The sequence below is a fragment of the Protopterus annectens genome, chromosome 5.part0, assembly GCF_019279795.1.
Source record: "Protopterus annectens isolate FY-2018-M chromosome 5.part0, PAN1.0, whole genome shotgun sequence".
NCBI classification, from domain to species: Eukaryota; Metazoa; Chordata; order Ceratodontiformes; family Protopteridae; genus Protopterus; species Protopterus annectens.
The window spans coordinates 163,572,607-163,593,680 of record NC_056735.1 but is presented as its reverse complement, the minus strand read 5'-3'; the positions used below and the strand labels follow the sequence as shown (position 1 = coordinate 163,593,680).

At 39.9% G+C, this 21,074-nt stretch overlaps 1 protein-coding gene across 1 annotated transcript in view; it reads left to right on the top strand.

The window, feature by feature from the left end:
* MGAT4A (alpha-1,3-mannosyl-glycoprotein 4-beta-N-acetylglucosaminyltransferase A) overlaps positions 1-21,074 on the top strand; it is a 2,332,896-nt gene that overhangs the window by 1,975,946 nt on the left and 335,876 nt on the right. The window contains exon 9 of the mRNA XM_044072194.1: positions 4,939-5,053. Within this exon, the coding sequence (XP_043928129.1) occupies positions 4,939-5,053 (115 nt within the window). The remainder of the gene's footprint in view (positions 1-4,938; positions 5,054-21,074) is intronic.

The window sequence follows — 21,074 nt, the reverse complement described above, 5'->3', positions numbered from 1 at the left end:
ACATCCTTAGCGAAGCTCCTTCCTTTGTGTATAGGAAGGTCAGAAACATCAGGAGTTGGGTTGAAGGTAGGCCCAGACCATTGAATACATGCACCGATAAATGTGGAGCCAGCTGTTTTGTCAGCACATACAGGAGGGAGACATGTTTAAAGAAACTGATTAAAACCAACACAGGAGGTGACTGTAACTCAATGCAGGTGGTTTACAGGGCAAGCTGCAATGACTGAAGCATTTTATATGGGGAAAACGCTCAACAGACTTAAAACGACTTCTGGCCATCTTTCTGAAATTAGAGCTAAATGCAAAAATAATGCAATGGCGTGGCTCCTGCAGCTTCACAAAAGACACACTGGCTTTAAAATTCAAATTATTGATCATGTGGACCATTTGGAACTAGGAGACATCCATAATCTTTTAGAAAAACATGAACTACTGTGGCAGATGAAAATGAACTCTCAGAAAACCGGGGCATAATTATTATTGCTCCATAAAAAGCATACTAGAACTCAGAAAATTGCCTCACTGTTTAAAAGACTATTAAAAGTCTGATATGGGACTGATTAATGCTGACATTACATCCTAATATTACACATGCTGATATTGTTATAAACAAATATCAAACATTGTAATATTTTACAATGAAAATAACTAACATTGGTGCTGTTTTCTGATACTTTTACTCATTTAAGATAAGTGCTTTCTTAGTTAGATGCCGCACATAAACAGATCCCAGGGCCTTAATGCTTTATTTCTAACATTTTTCACTATTTCTAACATTTTTCACTGTATTTCCAACTTAACAGTTATAGCTATGGTGTTTAGCCTACTTAGGTGTTCACTTATAGATTTGTATACATGTTCATTAATATTATTTATTTATTTTTTTTTACATGAACTATTTATTTGGTACAAAAGCGATCTTTGTTAAATGTTTTAGTTTATACGTTACTAATATTTATTCTGATAGATGTTTAGTGGTAGATCTTTTTGTTAGTTAATTAATTATTTTGTTAGTGAGTTGGTTTCTAAGTTAATAAAGTTTGGATTAGTAGGTTAACCTTAATAAGCTGTTCTTATATATTTAATTTGTCTCTAGCTTTTAAGTTTTAGTTCTAAGGTAGCACAGTCGCAGTTTTACACTTTGATGTTAAGGGGAAAGGGGGGCTTAGTTAAAGTAATGAGTTTAATGCTTTTATTGCTCTTAACAGAACCACCCTCTGTAACTATCCCTTGCTCCAAATAACCCGATTATATATAAATTAATGAATGTCTTTAAAGCTTTTCATTATGCTCAGTTAGGATCACTTGTTTGTGTGTTTCAATAAAGGATATTCCATTTTAGCTCAACTCTCGACTATATGCTATTTTGTTATGTTTAGCACGTATTTTAAAGCTAAAATTTTATTAGTGAACTAGGTGCATAACATGTTTCAAGGAGTGAACTTCACACCATCCAGACTGCAAAGTTTCTTCTTGGTTACTTTTACAATATTCAGTACCTCGAATACAGTTGTTGTAGACTTTGCCAAAAACAATTACTAGAAAATGGAAATCAGCCGTCAGAATTAAACTTAATAAGGCCTTACTATGTCTAGGCAGTTCACATCCTGTTTCCCAGCTCAAAAGAATCATTTTCTTACTTACAACCATTTTTTCACCAATAATTCTGACAGAGTACTCTCTAGGGAATGCTTAAAGTCTAACAACTCATTACACTCCCAAAATATATGTTCCCGGTTACCTTTTTTTCCTCCATCACACCTCCAACATTTACCTGAGGAAAAATTCTTTGAAGTCTGCTTGAGGTATAAAAGTACTTATGCAGACGTTTCCAAGCAAAGATCCTAAACCTTCTGGACTTGGTTGCATACTGGGAGCCATACACACATCTTGTCATTGTTTACTTGTAAATTGTTTTTCCAGCCTCTCTTTCCAATCTTTTCTGCCCTCCTCTGATTGATTTGTATACTTACTAATATTTTATATATGCCTTACTGATTATCCCTTTTTTAACAGATACTTCTGTTCTGGAGTCAACTAAAAACTCTACCAGAGCATTTGTTTCAGTTAAAATCCTCCTATATCATGTAACTGTCCATCTTATCAAGAGCACATAAATGTCTAGTTGTTCTAATTTATTGATCAGTATTTTTTTGTGTGACCCTATCAAATTTTGAAGTTAATCTATACAGATTACATCACAGCACACTTTTTCATTCACATATTGAATATTCATTCATATAGTGTTATAGAACATCATGTTACAGCTGGTATTAGATCTATTTTCAAAATATGCATGCTGATGTATGGTTTCAAGTCCCTTGTTTTCCAGTTCTGACAGTAATTTGTCCAATATAACCTTTTCTATTATTTTTTTACAGCATGAAACTAAACTTATGCTCTGCATGACTCTGGGTTTATCCTACTCCCCTTTCCCTTAAAGATAGGTTTAACAAGTACATGTCTGCAATCTTGAGAAATCTCCCCATGTTTGTATGAGCTAGTAAATAATAAATATACAGGTGTGCACCGCTTAATGTCCGAAATAGGTTTTATCCTATAGAACGCTAAGCAGTGCAGACATTAAGCAAGTACCCTAAACTTTGTAGTGTGCTTCAGTTAACATCTCTCTGTATAAAGGACAATCTTATTTATGTCCACTTAGTACAAAGGACATTGTGTGCAAGGATATTATGCATCACACACCTGTAATGATACTGTAAGTTCACGCCAAAGTGTTCTCAGGTCATTATTACTAATTCCATCTCCTCCCAGTGCTTTGTTTGGATCCAGTTTGCTTAGTTATTTTTCAATGTAATTTAATTAGCTTTCAGTATCTGTGGTTGCCTGGATGCCACTAGGACAATTTATCACCCCCTTTGTGCACACAAAGTACTTTGCATAATATTTTGTAAATATGTCTATAATTTGTTGTGTCTAAGAATATATTTTAGAATTTACATACAGTTTATCAGTACTCCTGCCACATCTTATGTATCCATAAAATGGTTTTCTATTATGCTCACTATCTTTATATACATTTTCTTCAATTTTTTCTTGATCTTGTTTAATTTATCCGTTTCATTTTTAAGTTGATTTTTGAATTATGATCCATGTTTAATTTGTCTGTCCAGCTTATTTCATTTTTCAAAATTTGAATTTTGTTTTTATGATCTATGTTTAATCTGTCTGTCCAACTTGTTTATTTTATTTTTCAAAGTCGTAGTTCGACCTCTTTTCCATTTCTTATATTTTTTGCTTCTCATCTTAATCAAGTATCTTGTTCTTATGGAAATATGTCCTCCTGAAGTTGTCTGCCTAGATCCTGAAGTTAAACATTTGTTTGTTTATTTTTTGCATCATTTATTTGTTTATTATTTTTTTTTATTTTTGCATCCAAGCAAGTTTTCTTTCAAAACTTTCTACATTCCTTCTGTAGTTTTTCTGCCAAATGCATCACTCCAATTAGTTTTACATAGTTACTGTTTTGCTTCCGTATCATCTGTTAATTAATCTGCTCTGCAGTGTGTTAGATTTTAGTTTGCAAAGAATTATCTAAATTAACATTTATAACTCCATGATCAGTGCACATCAGTGGTGGTAAAAGTCGACATGAAGTAATGGTAATTTCTTTAGAAATACACACAGTGTTGAGTATGTTCTGTTCCCTGTTAGGCTTTTTTGCAATCTGAAACAATTGTTATTCCTGAGCATTCGTCGTAAGTAATGTCTTTACTAATGTTGAATCAATGTTATTCCAGTCTGTTTCTGGTAAATTTAAGCCCCCAATCACTGTTATTCTTCTCTCCTGTGTTTCATGCAAAAAATGTATGAATTCCTCTAGATCATCATCACCATCAGATCACATGGGACCACTCATTACCAACAGTTCAAAAAATAGATGTGAGAAAACCAGATATATTGGTCCATGAAAAATAAGATGACGTAACACTTACAACTGTGTTACAGAGAGACAGAAAGTTATAAACTACCAGAATCTGCAAGCAGAAACAAATGCATTGTGGAAGAATGATACCCAGACAGTTCCAATAGCAGTAGGAGCACCAGGACTAATAAAAAAAAATTTACAATTGTTATTAAATATACTATATGTAACCCTGTATGAATTACAGAAGGAGGCAGTTCTGGGCACATTTCAGGAGCTGCAAAGAGAGTTATTGGCTAACACCAAAGACTGAAATGGTACTAATTTCAGGCACTCTAATCGTACCCTGACTTGGGAATGGAGTTGATTCCCGTCATGGTATAAGAAACCCAAAACATTTAAATAACTGCAGCAGTGATCTGATTGTTCAAGCCTCTACTGTTATAATGAGTGTACTCATACAACTAACTGCATTGTCTTTCTGATAATGTGTTCGGTTTCATCAGACATGTGCAAGTTCACTCTCATCAGACTGTATCAAGTCTGTATTTATTATTATTTATAAATATATATATATATATATATATATATATATATATATATATATATAAGGGTCTATATTAGATGAGCGACTATGTTCGAATCATAGATGGTCAACATCATATGATCGAACATTGGAAAGGTTGAAGGTGAAAGTCAACGGCGTTTCACACTCAGAATGGGAAATTTTCCCTTTCTGCACTGAAGTGCATTCTCGGAGTTGGTATATTTAAGTAGGGGGGGTGGGGGGTGCAGGGGGGTTTGTCCCCCTGCTCAGAGCGGTAAGGTATGTTTTTTTTTATTATATAGTTGATGTTTCGAACTTCGCTCATATGAGTTTGCTCATGTGAGGTTCGAAGTTTTGAAACTTCGACTATATAATATAGACCCTATATATAATATAATAAATGTTATATATGTTTTATATATATAATATAATAAATATATTTATATTATTTATAAATGTATTTATTTATTATTTATATATTAATATATTTTTCTTATCTCCACAGCTTGAAGATGACATAGTTGCCAAACCGCATTACTTTAGCACAATGAAAAATTTTGCACTTCAGTTATCTTCAGAAGACTGGATGGTTCTAGAATTTTCTCAGCTGGGATTTATTGGTAAGAAAAACAGCACTTATAGTAGTTGTGGCAGTTGTATTTTGCTTTTATATGTAGTAATTGAACATGTAGAATTCCCACAGCCATTTGAAAAATATAATGTTTAACAATTACTAGATTTCTAATTAATTTTATTATTGTATTTTTATATTTGCCTGTCTGCTTCTTCTGCATTTCAGTTAAAATTCACTCAGTCAGTCGCTTTTCTTTTCCTAGGACCTCTGTGTTGTTATCTCATGTCTTGTACGTTATGTACATATTAACATTTCTCTTCACTTAGCTTGATGCCAAGTACACTATTAAAATGTTCCCATTTGCTGTGATGACCCATGATAGTAGCAGATAGCTGTGTTATAGGTCTGATATATGGAAAGAAGTTCTTACTGGATGACTTGCCACATGCAAGAATACCTTCCTTTCCTGTAGTTTTCATTTGTACCTTCCTTAATTTTAGCTGTTTCACGCTGTACCCTGTGTTTACATTACTCATTTTATTGTCAGTTATACCCCAGCTTCCTTTATTAAATCACCTCTTGTAGTAATAAGGTGTGGACAGTTCAGTGAGAGATATAATTGCCCCCACCCTAGCAGAAAATCTAGTTTTCTTTCGGAGCTAAAAGAAAGCCTCAAATTGGGCATATCTACTGAGCTGTCAGCATGGTAGATTCTTTTGAATCATGATATTGAGCTATTTGTCTTTCATAAGGATAAGTACAAATGTAGGCAAAGGCCACCTTGCTGAAAACAATTTTGTTACTTTGCATACAAACAGTTTTGTTACTTTGATTTGTACACCACATTGTAGTTTGATACTTTGTAACTATTTTCCCATGTGTTGCATTTATGGACACACTTTTCAAAGCATTTATCAAACCTTTGTGGCAAACAGTTTTGCACAACACATTTTGCTTTTAGTTTTTTCTCATGTCTTGTAATTCTTTGCAACTTATTGTGACAGACACTGCCTTCTTGTGTTTTACAGATCTCTGTAAGGAATTTATGTTGTAGCCGCATTTTTAATATCTCCTCACAGCTCTGCAGAGTTCATATTAATATTTACTTTCTTATATGACTTGTGTTGCATGCATGTGCCTAATGAGAAGCAGCCTCCAGAACAACAGAGTATGTCAAATGATAAATGTGTGAGTGTATATATATATATATATATATATATATAGAGAGAGAGAGAGAGAGAGAGAGAGAGAGACAAGCACAGCTGACAAAAGAATACACAAAAAATGATCACCAGGTCTGACCGATTAATGCACTTTGCACGCTTCAGCTGTTCCGCTACTACAGGCCATTCTCATACCATACCCATTACTGCATTTATTCCATTTGTCTAGCATTCTATTAAAAAAAAAGCTTTTTATTTTCTTTTTGACATTTGTACCTCAGGTTGTAAGTTATGATCACATCTCCCTAAATCCTTCCAGCCCAAATGTATCCCTTCTATTTTGTTTCAAAGCTTTGTTCACCGGTTTTGTGCCCCCACTTTCCTTCTCAGTTCAAGTTAATATAACCCTCGATAGTGACATAGTACAGCAGTGATCCTTACACTGTGACCAAAAGTGAAATTCTAACACAAAAATCTATAGCCAGCATTGTGGCTTAGCAGGATAAAGCCCTAAATGTGGTGCAAATAACTCTGCTTCAATTAATGGTTTGGGCGTTCTAAGGCATTGGTAGAGAAAGGATGGGTATGCCCATCCTCAGTGGAGGACTTGCAGTTGGTGTACCTTGAGGTCAACCACTGGCAAAGACTGGGGACACCAAAGTGGGCATCAATCTGCGGGAGGCAGGCGCATTGGCTGAGTTACTGTGGATGCAGGATGTTATGTCAGCATGTCCCATTGCACGACCATCCCCTTGACTTATATGGGTTTGCACAGAGGAGGGAAATTTGGCCATAGAATAAGAAACATTCCTTTTAACAATATTATGCTGCACCAGGTGCCTTGATCTCCTGACAGGCCTTGAGCATGGGTCAGACTTAGCCCAGGGGAGGAAGGGAGACCCCCATTAGACCTGGTGTACTAGGGGATGCCCTGATTGCAGCCAGTGGTCAGTCACGAGGAACCAAAAAGATCAGTGAAATGTGAAACTTGTCTTTACATCACCATGATGTGGGGTCTCTGTCCCTTTTCACTTGGTACTAACTACTAAGATCACTGTATTTCAATGTAAGAGGAAGCCTCTGAGGCACCATGATTTCAGATATATGTATTGCCCACATCTGCACTTACATTTCTGCTGTTATGATGAATATACTTGAAGTACACTGAATATTAACAGACACCCAGCAGGCAAAATAGAAGGCCATGGAAAAGAAAATGGCTGAAAGTTTGTTTTTTTAATCAAAAAGAACTTCAACAAATATCAAATATGCATTTTTCTTTGGGGCAGAACTCCCAACACCCCTTCATTTAGGGGGTTACTGCCACTATATTTCCCTTAATATAATCAGTCCTGAGCTTTCTGCACCTTTAAAAAGAGCTGCATGCTGATAGTGCGGTGGCCTTGAAGTAGGAGAGCATTCTGTATCATCCCCACATACACAAACACACACCCAAATCCTATGCACTGCATTCCACAACCTTATGTTTTATTACACACTGTACCACTAAAACTGAACTTTGCAACCTAGAACTAAAATTTAATGAAACAGTCTCATTAATGAGCAGTACCTCTGTCTGTCTCTCTCGAGCAGTTCTTCTGCTGAGACAGTCAACAGACCTATTTCCTTAAACTGAATTTTATTTATTTATTAACATTTGTTTGCTGGGATTGTCCTTCTGAGCATAAGTCACCCGTTTTTAGCGGAGAAAAGCTCCATATGTAATACATGTACTAAAATACAAAAAGCGCATAAGGAAAATTACAAAGAGTTTAAACAATTTAGCAGAATGAGTACAAAGAGAACATATAATAAAACATAAACAGAGTTTTAGAAAAGATAGTATGTAGCAGTATAAAATCTAATATTTCATTACAACACTGTTAAAACAAAGAAAGTGGGAAAGAGAGAAAACAGAAAGTCATTTGCAAGGGCTACTTTTAAGTAGTGAGATTTGAGGAAAATAATTATTTAGGTAAAGCACTGATGGACATGATAGTTATACAGCAATGTGAAAAGACAAGTTTGAGAGGCAATATTGGGAAAATGGGTAGGGGTGTCAGTACAGGAGGTAGTTGGATCTTGCATAGTGTGCAGTAAAGGTTGAAATAGATGTTTAGTAGAGAAGCTGCATAAAATGATGTATGGCTGTTGTCAAGAAGCGAGGCTGTAAAGTGCCATTGTGTGGCATGTGGCTGGGTAGAGGGAGATACAAAAGGGGTGTGTGATATGCAAAAGGAAAATGGGGGAAAGTCAGGAGATGTTGAATGGGAATTGCAGGCTATAATCAAAATAAGGGGGTGTGGAGAAGAGCAGGGAGTGGAAGGGAAAATGGAGAGGAGAGTAAGTGCTTAGGGACAAAAGATGTCAGAGACGCAGGCTGTAGATATACATCCGGTAGTATGAGGGTCCTTGGATAATGGAGAGGAGAGTAAGTGCTCAGGGACAAAAGATGGCAGAGACGTATGCTGTAGATATACATCCGGTAGTATGAGGGTCCTTGGATAATAGAGAGGAGAGTAAGTGCTTAGGGACAAAAGATGGCAGAGACGCAGGCTGTAGATATACATCGGTAGTATGAGGGTTCTTGGATAAGGTGAAAGATAGCATCACTAAGCCTGCACTGTGTGGATGGATCGGAATAGTTGTGTAATAGCTGAGCCGACTCATAGCTATATGTTCATTAGGTGGTGTTTTAATTTAGGTGTTTGTTTAAGAGCAGGGAGAATGGAGTTTTAGGTTTTAGAGATGTAAGATGAATAGAGAGCTTCACCAACAGAGTTGTTTTAGTTAAGAGTATTTTTTTAGTCTGTTGAAGAAAGAAGCATGTTTAAAGAGTAGAGCTGAAGAATGTGAGTTAGGCAAGTCATTTTTTCTGGTTTGTGGTAAGGTTATGTGTGGTAGGACTTCCAAGATGCCTGTGCAGTGATTGACATCTTAATTTCATCTCTCCCATTATGAAAACTGAGAAGTAAAAGCTAATACTTATACCAGCTTGAGTAAAATTCATTACTGGCTAGTAAGTGCACTGCCATGGTGCTAGCAAAGAAGAAATTTAGTGAACCTGAAAGAAAATCAACTAGAAAAAGTGAAGAAAAAACAGTGATTGCGTAGAATCCTGCAGCTTTCAGCAAAAAGCAGTTCAAGCTCCAGCTTTGGTACAAGAGATGGCTTCCAGTAATTTAGAGGAAAAATAAATTAAATATACTCAGTACTGATTTAAATAAATGAACCATTGAAGGAATATATCAATTCAAATAACAAGATGCTGGAAAAATAGAAAAAGCTGTAAATAGCTATTCAGGTAAACTGATAACACTGAAAAATTCAGAGGTTGAAATGAAGAAAAGGTTGGCTGAGTATGACACTTCTGAAAAAGAGCTGTTTCAAAAAATGATACAGCTAGAAGACAGAGCACACCTGAGATTTTTTTGCTGTACCAGAGAAACTGAAAATAATAGATTATTAATTTTATTAAAGCACATATAAGCAACTGGATTGGTATTCCACTGCAGGATTTGTTACTTGACAGGGAACATTGAGTGTATGCTCCAAACATGGCCATGAAAAAGCAACCAAGACATGCATTAGTAAAGATGCAATCATGCTACAGTAGATCCTGACAAAACTGTGGCAGAAGGACAACGTAGTAAAAATTGGAGATAGCAGAGTGTTTGTGGAAAATGATTATTCATTGTACACCAGACAAAAGAGAAGCAAACTTATTCCAGCAATCAGAGAATGTTGAAAGGCAAGTATGAGGTTCAAGCTGCTGTATCCAGCTGTCTTTCCTGGAGGATCAAAGACATTTTTTGATGCAGAAAAGACTAAGGAGGAAAAGCAAAAATATGTCGTTTTTGTCCGTTTCTCAACTGATGGTCTCAGATCTGACATCAGCTACACACTGTGCCACTCTTGACAGACTTCAGGCTCTGTAACTTGAGCTACTCCCGTAGCCCATAATCCTGCTCTTCTCCTTCGTTACCTCAGATCTTGTTTGCTGCTTCAACAGTAAGACGTGGTCACCATTAGTTCATGTGTAGTAGATAAGTGGTATACTGTTGATAATTTCTATCCAGTTGGATATCTTCTTTCTTCTTTTCCTTCATCCTCCTGTACAAAAAATAAATAAATAAATAACTTTATATAACTATCTTAGGTAGTGCTTTTCTTTTTTGGAGGGGGGGCTTCATCCCTTACCAGCTTTCTTGTTACCTCAGAGATATTTCTTTATCACCATAGTTGGTATTACTCTTACCTTTTCTAGCTTTAGGTACTGTTGTTACCTTCATTGGTATTTCTCCGATTTGTTGATGTTCTTCATGTTTCACTGTTGCAGTCATTACATTTGGGTAATCTGCTGGCAGGTTGCCCTCAGTCAGCCTGAATAACAAAGTCTTGGGTCCTGCGTCGGTTGCTGTCTCTTTTTCCATGATGTGAGGTCATCAGGGGTATAAAACATGCAGCCGACGCCATTTTAACCAGTCTTTCTTGCCATGCGGTGCCCGAAGCAGAAGCAGTTTGCAAGTGCCTGTCAGCCAACTCCTGAAATTTTCATTTTCAAGTTTCAGAACCGAAGTCTTCAACCTAAAGCTAAGTACCCCGTTGGGGAAACTTTTTCTTGCTCCTTACTGATGTCAGTAAAAGTTAATAATTGTATTACATGTGGGAAGCAAATACCTCATAAGGATTTTCATTTGTACCGTATTCCTTGCCTAGGCCCTGACCATAATGTGCCTTGCTGTCAGTTTTGTGCTAAATGTAACCAATGCACTATTAAGCGTCGGAATATTTTTCCTTCTAAATATTTTGGCTCAAGATTTAACTATCCAGAAATTTCGTCGGTTAGCAATCTGACTACTGGAATTCACAAAAAACACAAAGAAAAAGACAGAGACAGACCGTCGAGGTCCAAAATCAACGACGAAGGTTCTCCTAAGCCAGTCACAGATACTCAGTGAGGCGCATTCGCAGCCCCTGATACCCGCTACTTTTGATTCGCAGGCCTCTACCAAGACACATTCGGAGTCCGGTATGCCGTGAGATTCTTCAAGTATTGAACCCGCGGATGTCTCTCCTTTAGATGGGTCCAGAGCCACTGAGCAGGCACCGGCTTCTGAGGGTGTTTTTAAGCCTAAAGATTTGTATAGTAAACTGACGTCATCATCAAAAACAAGGCCAAAATCAACTTCTGTGTCTAAAAAACTGACGCATAGGCCACGTGTTCAGGCCCCTATGCCTAAAAAGCAAATGATCATAATGGCTGAGAATTTAATTACCTTGATCAGGGCTTCCCAACCCCCTCCTGCTAAGAGGCCTAGGCAAGGCACTGATTATGAATCTTCAGATCAGGTTTCCATTTCTTCTGATTCCTCTTCTGATCAGGAATTTTCTATTCCCCCTTATGAGGACTCTGATGCAGAAGAATCCATCCCTTCTGATTCTCCCTGAGGATTTTTCTTTTGGAGAAACTTTGCATACCTTAAGGGACCATTTTCATTGAGAGAGTCAGGATTTTTCAGAATCTAAAAAGAGGCTTAGAGATTTCCTTCTTCTTCCTCAGCATAGGCCTTTGGCTATACCTCCTGTTTTAGACATTGTTGTTGATGTTTTCTCAGAATCCAGCATGGCTCCTGATTCCCTGCCTCCGGCTCCTAGTAAGCCAGACAGATATCACAGGGTTCCTGACTCCCACAAGTTTCTTTTTAAAAACCCTACTGCTGATCCTAAAACAATTTTTCAGGGACCCAAGGGTGTTAAGCCTTCTACTGCTAAAAATCCTACCCCTTCTGATAGAGACTCCAGGATGCTGGATAGATGGGGTAAGAAGGTTTACATATCTGCAACCCTGGCTATCAGGGCTTTAAACTGTTAATTTCATATGCTTAAATATCAGCAGCATGTCATGGGCTTACTGAAACAGAAAATTATGTTGATTTCTGACTGTGTGGAAAATAGAGTTACAGGATTTATTGCATTCAGCTGAACAAGTTGGAAAGCATACTTTGCAGTGTGGTTTTGATTCCTTGGAGGCCTCTTGCCGGGCCGCCGTAACTGGATCTGTGATAAGAAGGCATGCTTGGCTCAAGGAGCAAAATCTGCCTGATCATGTTAAAGCAAAATTGTTGGATGCTCCTTTACAACAGGACAGTCTGTTTGGTAGTAAGGCAGAAGAAGTTTTGAAAAAGATGGAAGACAAAGCTAAATCTATGCAAACTGTAAAGGATTTCTTACAAGTGCAGCCACCGGCCTACTAAGGGTCCTTTCCAGTACCCAACAGAGCCACTCAGGTCAAACCCAGACACTCCAAAGGCTCCATGTTTCAGTCTCAAGGAACTTACAGAACAAAACAATGGGGTGCCTCCACCTCCAAATCTGGAAGTAGCAAGGCCCCTCCTATGGTAAACAGTCTCAATGACTTTCCTCTGCCATTTCCAAGCACTTAACTTTTGGCAGCCCCTTTGGGGAGAAAAATAGCACTTCATGCACAAAATTGGCATCTAATTACCCAGGACAAGTGGGTCTTAAATATAGTATCCCAGGGATACAGATTTCATTTCCACACATTGCCAATTCCAAATGGATGGCCAGATCTGCCTCCAAAACAGTGGGCAGAGGCCCAGAAACAAGTTCTGTCCCTCATGGATATGGGGGCTATTCAACCAGTACCAGAAAAGGAAAAAAGACAAGGTTTTTATTCAAGACATTTCCTGGTACCCAGAAAAGATAACTCATGGTGTCCAGTTCTGGACTTATCCATTCTAAATACTTTCCTGGACATTCCAAAATTCAAGATGCTGACACTACAACAGTTACTGCCTATGCTGGGCAAGGATGCCTGGTTGGTAATTCTAGACTTAAAACAGGCTTACTTGCATATCCCAATCAGGGATTCTTGCAGAAGATACCTCCGCTTCAAAGCAGGCTTTTTGCATTTCCAGTTCTCTGCACTGCCCTTTGGCTTATCTGTCTGGCACCAGTAATTGCATTTTGCAGACAAAGAAACATTCAAATTTATCCTTATCTGGACAATTGTCTAATTCGGGCAGAAAACAAGGACACTCCTCTACAACATCTGGTGTTTGTGAAAAGGCTTCTAACATGCCTAGGGTACACCATAAACAAAAAGAAATCACAACTGGTACCCTCTCAAATAATTACATTCCTGGGTGCAAGCTTGAATACAACTGCCCAGATGGCTTACCTCACACCAGACAAACAAATTCAATTGATGACATACTTCAAACAAGTGGCCACAAAAACCCAGCTATCTGCAAGACAAATTCTGCAGGCCTTGGGGTTCATGGCTTCCTGCATTCTACTAATTCCATATGCAAGACTGCATATGAGGAAACTTCAGTGGTACCTAAAAAGCTTATGGAGTCAACATTGTCACAGCCTGGAAACAATGATTCCTATCATTCCTTGCCTGCAACAGGAGTTCCTATGGTGGGCAGAGGCCTGTCACCAAAACAAGGGACTGTCATTCATTCCACCCCCTGCCACCCAAACCCTGACTACAGACGCATCAGATTATGCTTGGGGGGCATCTGGCAGGGAGATGCATTCAGGGCGAATGGAGCCCAAATCAAATGCACCTACATATCAACCAGAAAGAAATGCTAGCTGTACAGAATGCTCTGACAGCCTTCAAGGATTTTCTTCATCCAGGACAACTATTGGTAAAGACAGACAACACCACAGTTATGTGGTACATTAACAAGCAGGGGGGTACCCACTCCTACCCCTTTGCAGACTAGCCATGGCTTTGTGGAGCACAGCCTTGACTTACCAAATACATCTACAATCTCAATTCCTGCCAGGAAAGCAAAATACTTTGGCAGACGAACTAAGCAGAAATCTTATGGATACACACAAATGGAAACTGGATCCACAAATCTTCAGCATGTTGACACGAAGATGGGGGAGCCCAGACATAGATCTTTTTGCCTCTCCCCAAAACTATCAGTTGGACAAATTCTACACAAGAATCCATCACAAAAAAGCTTGGAAAGTGGATGCTCTATCCTTCAGCTGGAAAAACCTATCAGTCTATGCCTTTCCCCCTCTGCCTCTGCTCTCCAAGGTTTTACTAAAAGTCAGACAGGAAAAACTGAAAATGATTCTGATTGCTCCAGACTGGCCTCGCCAACACCGGTACCCGCTTCTACACAATATGTCACACCTTCCTCCATGGTACGTGCCTCAGACACCTTACCTACTGTCTCAGCAGAACTATCAAATTCTGTACACTCAGCTCCAAACTCTGAATCTTGCAGCATGGCTAATCAACTAATTTCACCAGTCACATCTCTCAGTAAACCTGTGATGGATGTCATTTTGGAGGCTAGAAGGCCTAGTACTAGAAAATCTTATGCTGATAAATGGAAAAGATTCTGTGCCTGGAACCAAGCACAAGGAATAAACACAGCAATGCCCAATAGTCCTCAGATTCTGCAATATTTAACTGAGATGCTTCACAAGGGCCTATCTTTTTCTTCTATAAAAATCCATGCCTTTGCCATTTCGGCTCATTACAACACAGAGCCTCCTCTCTTTTCTCATCCCCTGCTAAAGCAGTACCTCAGAGGGGCCAAAATTTTGAGACCTCCCAGGAGAGCACCAACTCCTGCATGGGACCTAAATTTTGTGCTGGAAAAACTCACCCTACCTCCTTTTGAACCAGCTGCTACTGCAGACATAAAATTTCTCTCTTAGAAGACAGCTTTTCTTTTAGCAGTCACTTCATCTAGAAGGATTTCAGAACTACAGGCTCTCATGGCAGTGGAAGCTTTCATTACCTTTTATCCGGACAGGGTGGCCCTCAGGACTAATCCATCCTTTATGCCTAAGTTGGTATTCAGTGTGGCTCTTAATCAGGCCATTCATCTGCCAACTTTTTTCCCAAATCCACAGAACAAGGGGGAGCAGATTCTGCATTAATTGGATGTATACAGACAACTAAGATTCTATTTAAACAGGACAAAATCTCTAAAAAAATCTGAGCAACTACTGGTGGCATTTGCTGCAGGGGCAGAGGGAAAGGCTATTTCAAAGCAGACTATTTCAAAATGGATAAGCCAATGTATTCGTTTCTGCTACATGGACCATGATAAACCTGTGCCCCAAGGGGATTGGATCCCATTCCACCAGGGCTGCATCTACTTCTGCAGCTTTTCTCAGAGGGGTTCCTACCAGAGACATTCTAGAAGCTGCTACCTGGAGCTCAGTTCATACGTTCACAAAACATTACCATTTACCTCTCTTTTCTAAATCCAGAGCAGGCTTTGCCACTGCTGTCCTGCAGGGCCTTATAGCTGCTCCTAATGCTGTATAATTCCATCCTCACAACCATAGCTTTGGGATTCTACCCAAATACAATGACTGCAACTGTGAAACACGAAGAACATAGTACAGTTGTGTACACTTATCATAACTTACCATAAATGTAGATGTTTGAGTGTATTCACTGTTGCAGTCCTGGTTACACACCCTCCAGCCCCCTATTTCTCTCTTATTATACCTCTTCTTTCCTTTACTATGCTTAAAAGCCTTTTTGGTGTATTTGCTTTTAGTTGGAGGTATATTTTTTGTGTTCCAAATTACATATATATATATATATTTTTTTTTTTTTTTTTTGCTCCCCATTTGGGGAGCACCTGACATCTGGGGCAAGAAAAACTGATTAAAATGGCATCAGCTGCATGTTTTATACCCCTGACGACCTGATGTCATGGAAGAAGAGACAGCAACCAACGTAGAACCCAAGACTTTCTTATTCAGGTCGACTGAGGGCAACCTTCCCGCAGATTACCTAAATGTAATGACGGCAACAGTGAATACACTCGAACATCTACATTTATGGTAAGTGTACACAATTGTACTTCCATTTATAGGTAATTTTACTAAAATGTCTGAGATGCCTACGAGGTTTGAAAAGTGCTCCACTTGCGGGCACAAAATTCCTAATTCAGACAGCCATTCAGAATGTTTTTACTGCCTGGGTCCAGGACACCTGAATGTGGAATGTGATGTTTGTGTCAGTTTTAGTCACAGGGCCCTGGTCAAGAGAAAGCATAAGTTGATTTTAAAAGGCCTTCTTTATCCTTCTGCTTTATCAGTTTCTGTAGTGGCATTCTCCTCCAAGAAATCCTCAGGAGAAGCACAAGTCAAAACCAAAGACTCAAGGAAGAGCTCCTCCAAGCTGTGTCCTCCTATAAATTTTTGGGGCTCGGCTCTGCCCGAGAAAGTTTTGAAAATCTGGGATCCATCAACCTCCACAGTTCTTATTCAGTGGAAACTAAACCATTGACTCTGTCCTCTCTCTTGTATCCAACTTGATCCAAGTCACTTCATGCTCCTGTAAGTTTTACTCCAAAACCCCTGTCTTCAAGGCTACACTGTCCCACCCTTCAGGACACTCCTCGAAGAGTATTCCATCTGTCTTCCACATAATCTTCCGTCAGGTTATGTAGGAGCTTAACAGAAGCAAATGTGGATAGGATGATGAGAACATTTCTCAGAATCCAGCTTCATTTGGGTGTTATTCCGGCTCCAGCTACCATCAGACCTGTGAGCCTCTGTAATGCACAGCCCCAACCTTTGATTCCTACTCTGATCCATCCAGTAGTTTTGGAGATATTGGACCCAAGACATCCAAGTATGTCTGTGTCAGATCCGAAGACTTGGCCTTCTTTGACTCCGACACCTTCTGTGACCTAGATGGGTCTGACCTTCTTGGATCCAGATGGAACTTGGCAACACATTGTTTCTCCCAGATCTTGGGGGGGGGGCTGAAATTGACACAGATGTTCCCGGAGTACCCCTCCCTGTCAGAGCCTCAGCGCTAGACAGCTCTGTGCTGAACGCTGCTTTTAGGCTGTAGCCACGGAGATCGAGTTTTGCCCTACATAGGTTTCCATGGATACAGTGAGGTTGAGGCTCAGTTCCCCCATGGCCTCAACTTTTGAAGTTGTAGAGAGAGCCTTCTCTGCTTCTATGGAAAAGACATCCCTGCCTACTTAAGCCCACCCGATGTTCAGCTGTCTTCAGTGAAAGTTGGGTCTTTTCATCCTGTCCCACTGGGACAGCCGGTCCAGTCAAGACTGTCCTTATTCAGGACCCTACTGGCACTTCTGAGTCCTCTCCTGAACCTCCCACCAAAGCTCCCCCATCAGAAGCAGATGTGTAAGAGGAGACACTTGCTCTCCAAAAGAGTCGTTAACCGAAGACACTGACTTTGATGAGGGGGGAAGGGTCTCCCAGGTAATCAGTTGAGGATGTCTAATTTGGGGAAATACTTGAACTTTTGAGAGAGAAAGGTAGTTGTTTTTGAACCCCTCCCCTTCCTAAGAGGAGTCAGTGTTCCTTGAGGCTTTCGGATTTGGCTCAGCTACAGTTGAGTAGTCCACCCCCCCCCCAAACAGAGGAGATAGTAGGTATTATCTCATGCTGGGTTTGGAAGGATCCAGATGTCATGGAGCCAGTCCCCAAACATCCTGACAAGTATCTTGTAGCAACTAAGGATATAGGGGTCACTGGAGCAAGGATTCCCCAATTGATGTTATGGTGGTTGCAGCAACCACCAAGAACGAACTTATGGAACAGAGCTCTACTGTCCATCCCCCTAATGAGTAATCTAGGTCTCTGAATTATCTTGCACGTGAGAAGATTTCAGAGGGGATTGAAGATACAGTTGTCCAGTACCCTCTAAGCTTCCATGTCTATGGAGGACAAAAAGACTTTCTTCACAACTGGTCACCCTCAGTCTCTATTAGAGGCTTCCATGAGGCTGACTTCTCATAGCTCAGAGGGAGCTGCTAGATCGGTGGGTTGAGGAATAACAATTAGAAGGCATGCCTGGATGTGCCTTTGTGATTTTGCAAAACCCTTCAAGTCTTTGTTCATCATTGCCCCCTTTGATGGATACACCTTGTTTGGCCCTATGGTGAAATAAACGCTCTTGCTCTGTCTCTCTCTCGGTGAAAACAAGATGGAAAGGCTTTGTCTGCCATGGGAATCTGTTTTTCTATCCCTCAAAAGTCCTTTTCTTGAAACCAGAGAGGTGGCAGAAAAATATGATTCAGAAAGACACAAAAGTTCTTCTCAAGACTCTGGTGGAGGAAGTGGGGAACAGTAATGGAAGGTTATAACCACATGGCTGAGGTGGCCTGAAACATTAGAGCTTCTGAGCTTCATTCTGAGGGGAGCCCTTTCAATGTCCCTAAAGGGTTACCCAACTGCTGCAGTCTAGAGGTAGCTAGGGGATGTGTATCCCTGCAGCCAAAAGCCTGAATGGCCATTACCAAAGATTCTTGGGTGCAGAATATAATATCCAGAGGTTATTACATACCATGTTCCCTTCTCTCTCCAATATACAACAAAAGAATTCTTAACATTCCACCCAGTCACTGAAAAGCAGTAGCTATAGTAATACAAAAACTGTTGGAGAACATAGTTATCCAGCTGATCCCACTAGAGCAACAAGGATCTGGAACATACTTGAGATTCTTTGTAGTGCCAAAGAAGACTGAAGACCTAAAAAGTTCTGGATGGTCATGGTTCAGTCCATCCTGCTGCTTTTACAGAAGGTAATTGAATGTGCTCCATAGATATCCAGGATGCATACTGTCATTGTCAAAATATACAGGCATTCCAGGAGATGCCTATACTCCAGGTGGGAGCCAGTCACTACCAGTTCAGAGCATGAGTACTGCCCTTTGGTCCTACCACAGCCCCCCCAGGGTGTTTACCAAGTGTATGGCAGTGGTTGCAGCTCACCTGAGACTCCATGGATTCTGGGTGTCTCCTTATCTTGACAAATGGCTCCTACTGATTCCAACCAGGGACTTATTGCTCCTAACCGTGTCTGCAGCTGGGCATTGCCATAAACTACACCACATCATAGCTCTGCCTGATGCAAACTCTTGAGTTCATTGGTGCACATCTAGGTACCTGAACACAAATAGCAACTTTACTCCAGACATGAATGGACACTTTACAAAAGCAAGTATTACACATTATCTCTCTTCATTCAGTTCCAGCCAAATTCATCTTACAACTACTGGGGTTGATGGCAGCGTCAACAGTATTGGTACCCTTGGCTCACTTTCATATGAGGGTACTACAGTGGACTGTAATGGTACAGTAATCTGTAGGACATCATCCATTGATGGCACCCATTCATATCACAGACATCTGCTGGCATCACATAGCATGGTGGGTTCAAGCAAAATAAGTGTTTTGGTGCCACACTTTTACCCTGCCCATTCCCAAGGCCACTGTGACTATGGATGCCTTCCAAGTAGGTTGGGAGGGCATTACTTGGGAAGGACAGTCCAAGGCATGTGGTCCCAGATAGAGGCCAGTCTTCACATCAATGTCCTACAAATGAGAGCATTCCTTTGCCTTTACTGGCATTTCATGATTTTTACCCCTCTAGGGATGATTGCTAATCAGGCAAACAACTTGTCTTTGGTCTGGTACATCAGCAAGCAGGGGGGAACCAGGGAAGCAAATGAGAGTTTGGCAGTAGGTGCTCTCTTCCAGCCACTTTCTTTTGGAAATGCATGTCCCAAGGAAAGCCAACTTGTTAGCAGACAAACTGAGCAGGTCCATCTTACTCCCTCATGAGTGGTCTCTCAATCAATCAGTTACAAAAATGATATTTTGCTGAGAGAGTCAACCATGCTGTGACCTCTTTGCTTTTCCCCTCATTGCCAAGTGTAGCAGGTACTTTGCCCTGGTCTCCTCAAGTGGGGGAGTCACCGAGAGACTCTGTAGTTCACAGTTGGCCCTGTGGTCTACTATATCCCATCGCTCTACCTCCTCTCATCCCCAAGTTTATTCAAAAAGCATTACAGCGGAAGGTTATCATTTCCCCATTCTGGCCTCGCCAAGTGTGGTTTCCCTTCGAGCCTTCAGCCAGGGCAGAATTAAAGTATTTATCCTGAAAAACTCTTTTCCTTGTTGCCATTACATAAGCTAATCACTATCAGAGCTCCGCACACTTTCTTTTCAGCTCCTTACCTAATTTTTCATAAGGACAGAGCATCCCTTCTGACTAACTCTTCCTGACTGAAGTGGTGGCAGAAACTAACCTTAAGCAGTCAGTTAACCTACCAGTCTTCTTCCAAAATCTTTCTAACAAGGGAGAATACATGCTCCATTTATTAGGTATGCGTAGACAACTCAGATTTTACATTCATAGAACTAAAGACCAAAGAAAATCTTAACAACTGTTTGTTTCCTTTTCCAATGCTAAATTGGGCAAGGCAGTGTCAAAAGTAACCTTAGCCAGATGGCTAACCCATTTGTCTTTGTTTACAAGAGTAAAGGACTGCCATTATCCCAACATCCTAAAACTCCCTCTACTAGAGCTGTGGCCACACTATCTGCTTTTTGGTCCAGAGCATCCATAGATGACATCTGTGCAGCTGCTACATGGTCAGTGCTCATAACTTTTTAGCTCATTACGAGTTATACATGTTGTGTAGGAGTAGGACAGTTTTTGACTCCACTGTACTCTGGAGTATCCTTCCTTGAGGACCACCCAATAGTACTCTAGCTGAGGATTCTGTCCCCTCAGTTGAGGAATGGAAGAAAAATACAACATTGGATATTATATTTATGTACTCATCATAACTGCGCATCTGTATTCTGTTTTTGTCCTTCCTCATCTTCCCACCCTCCAATCCCCCTTCCTTTTGATTGTCTCTCAGTATGCCCTGAGGGATATTCCTTAATGGTCTTGCTTTGTAGGATCCAGGATTCTCTTTCTCTGCTGCTTCGCCTTTTTCACTCTTATTAATACATGTGTTTTTGTCTCAGATTGTTAGTGGCTGTTATTACTTTATCATATTGTGATTAACTGAGTAAAGGGCAAACTCAATCTGAGGTAACTAA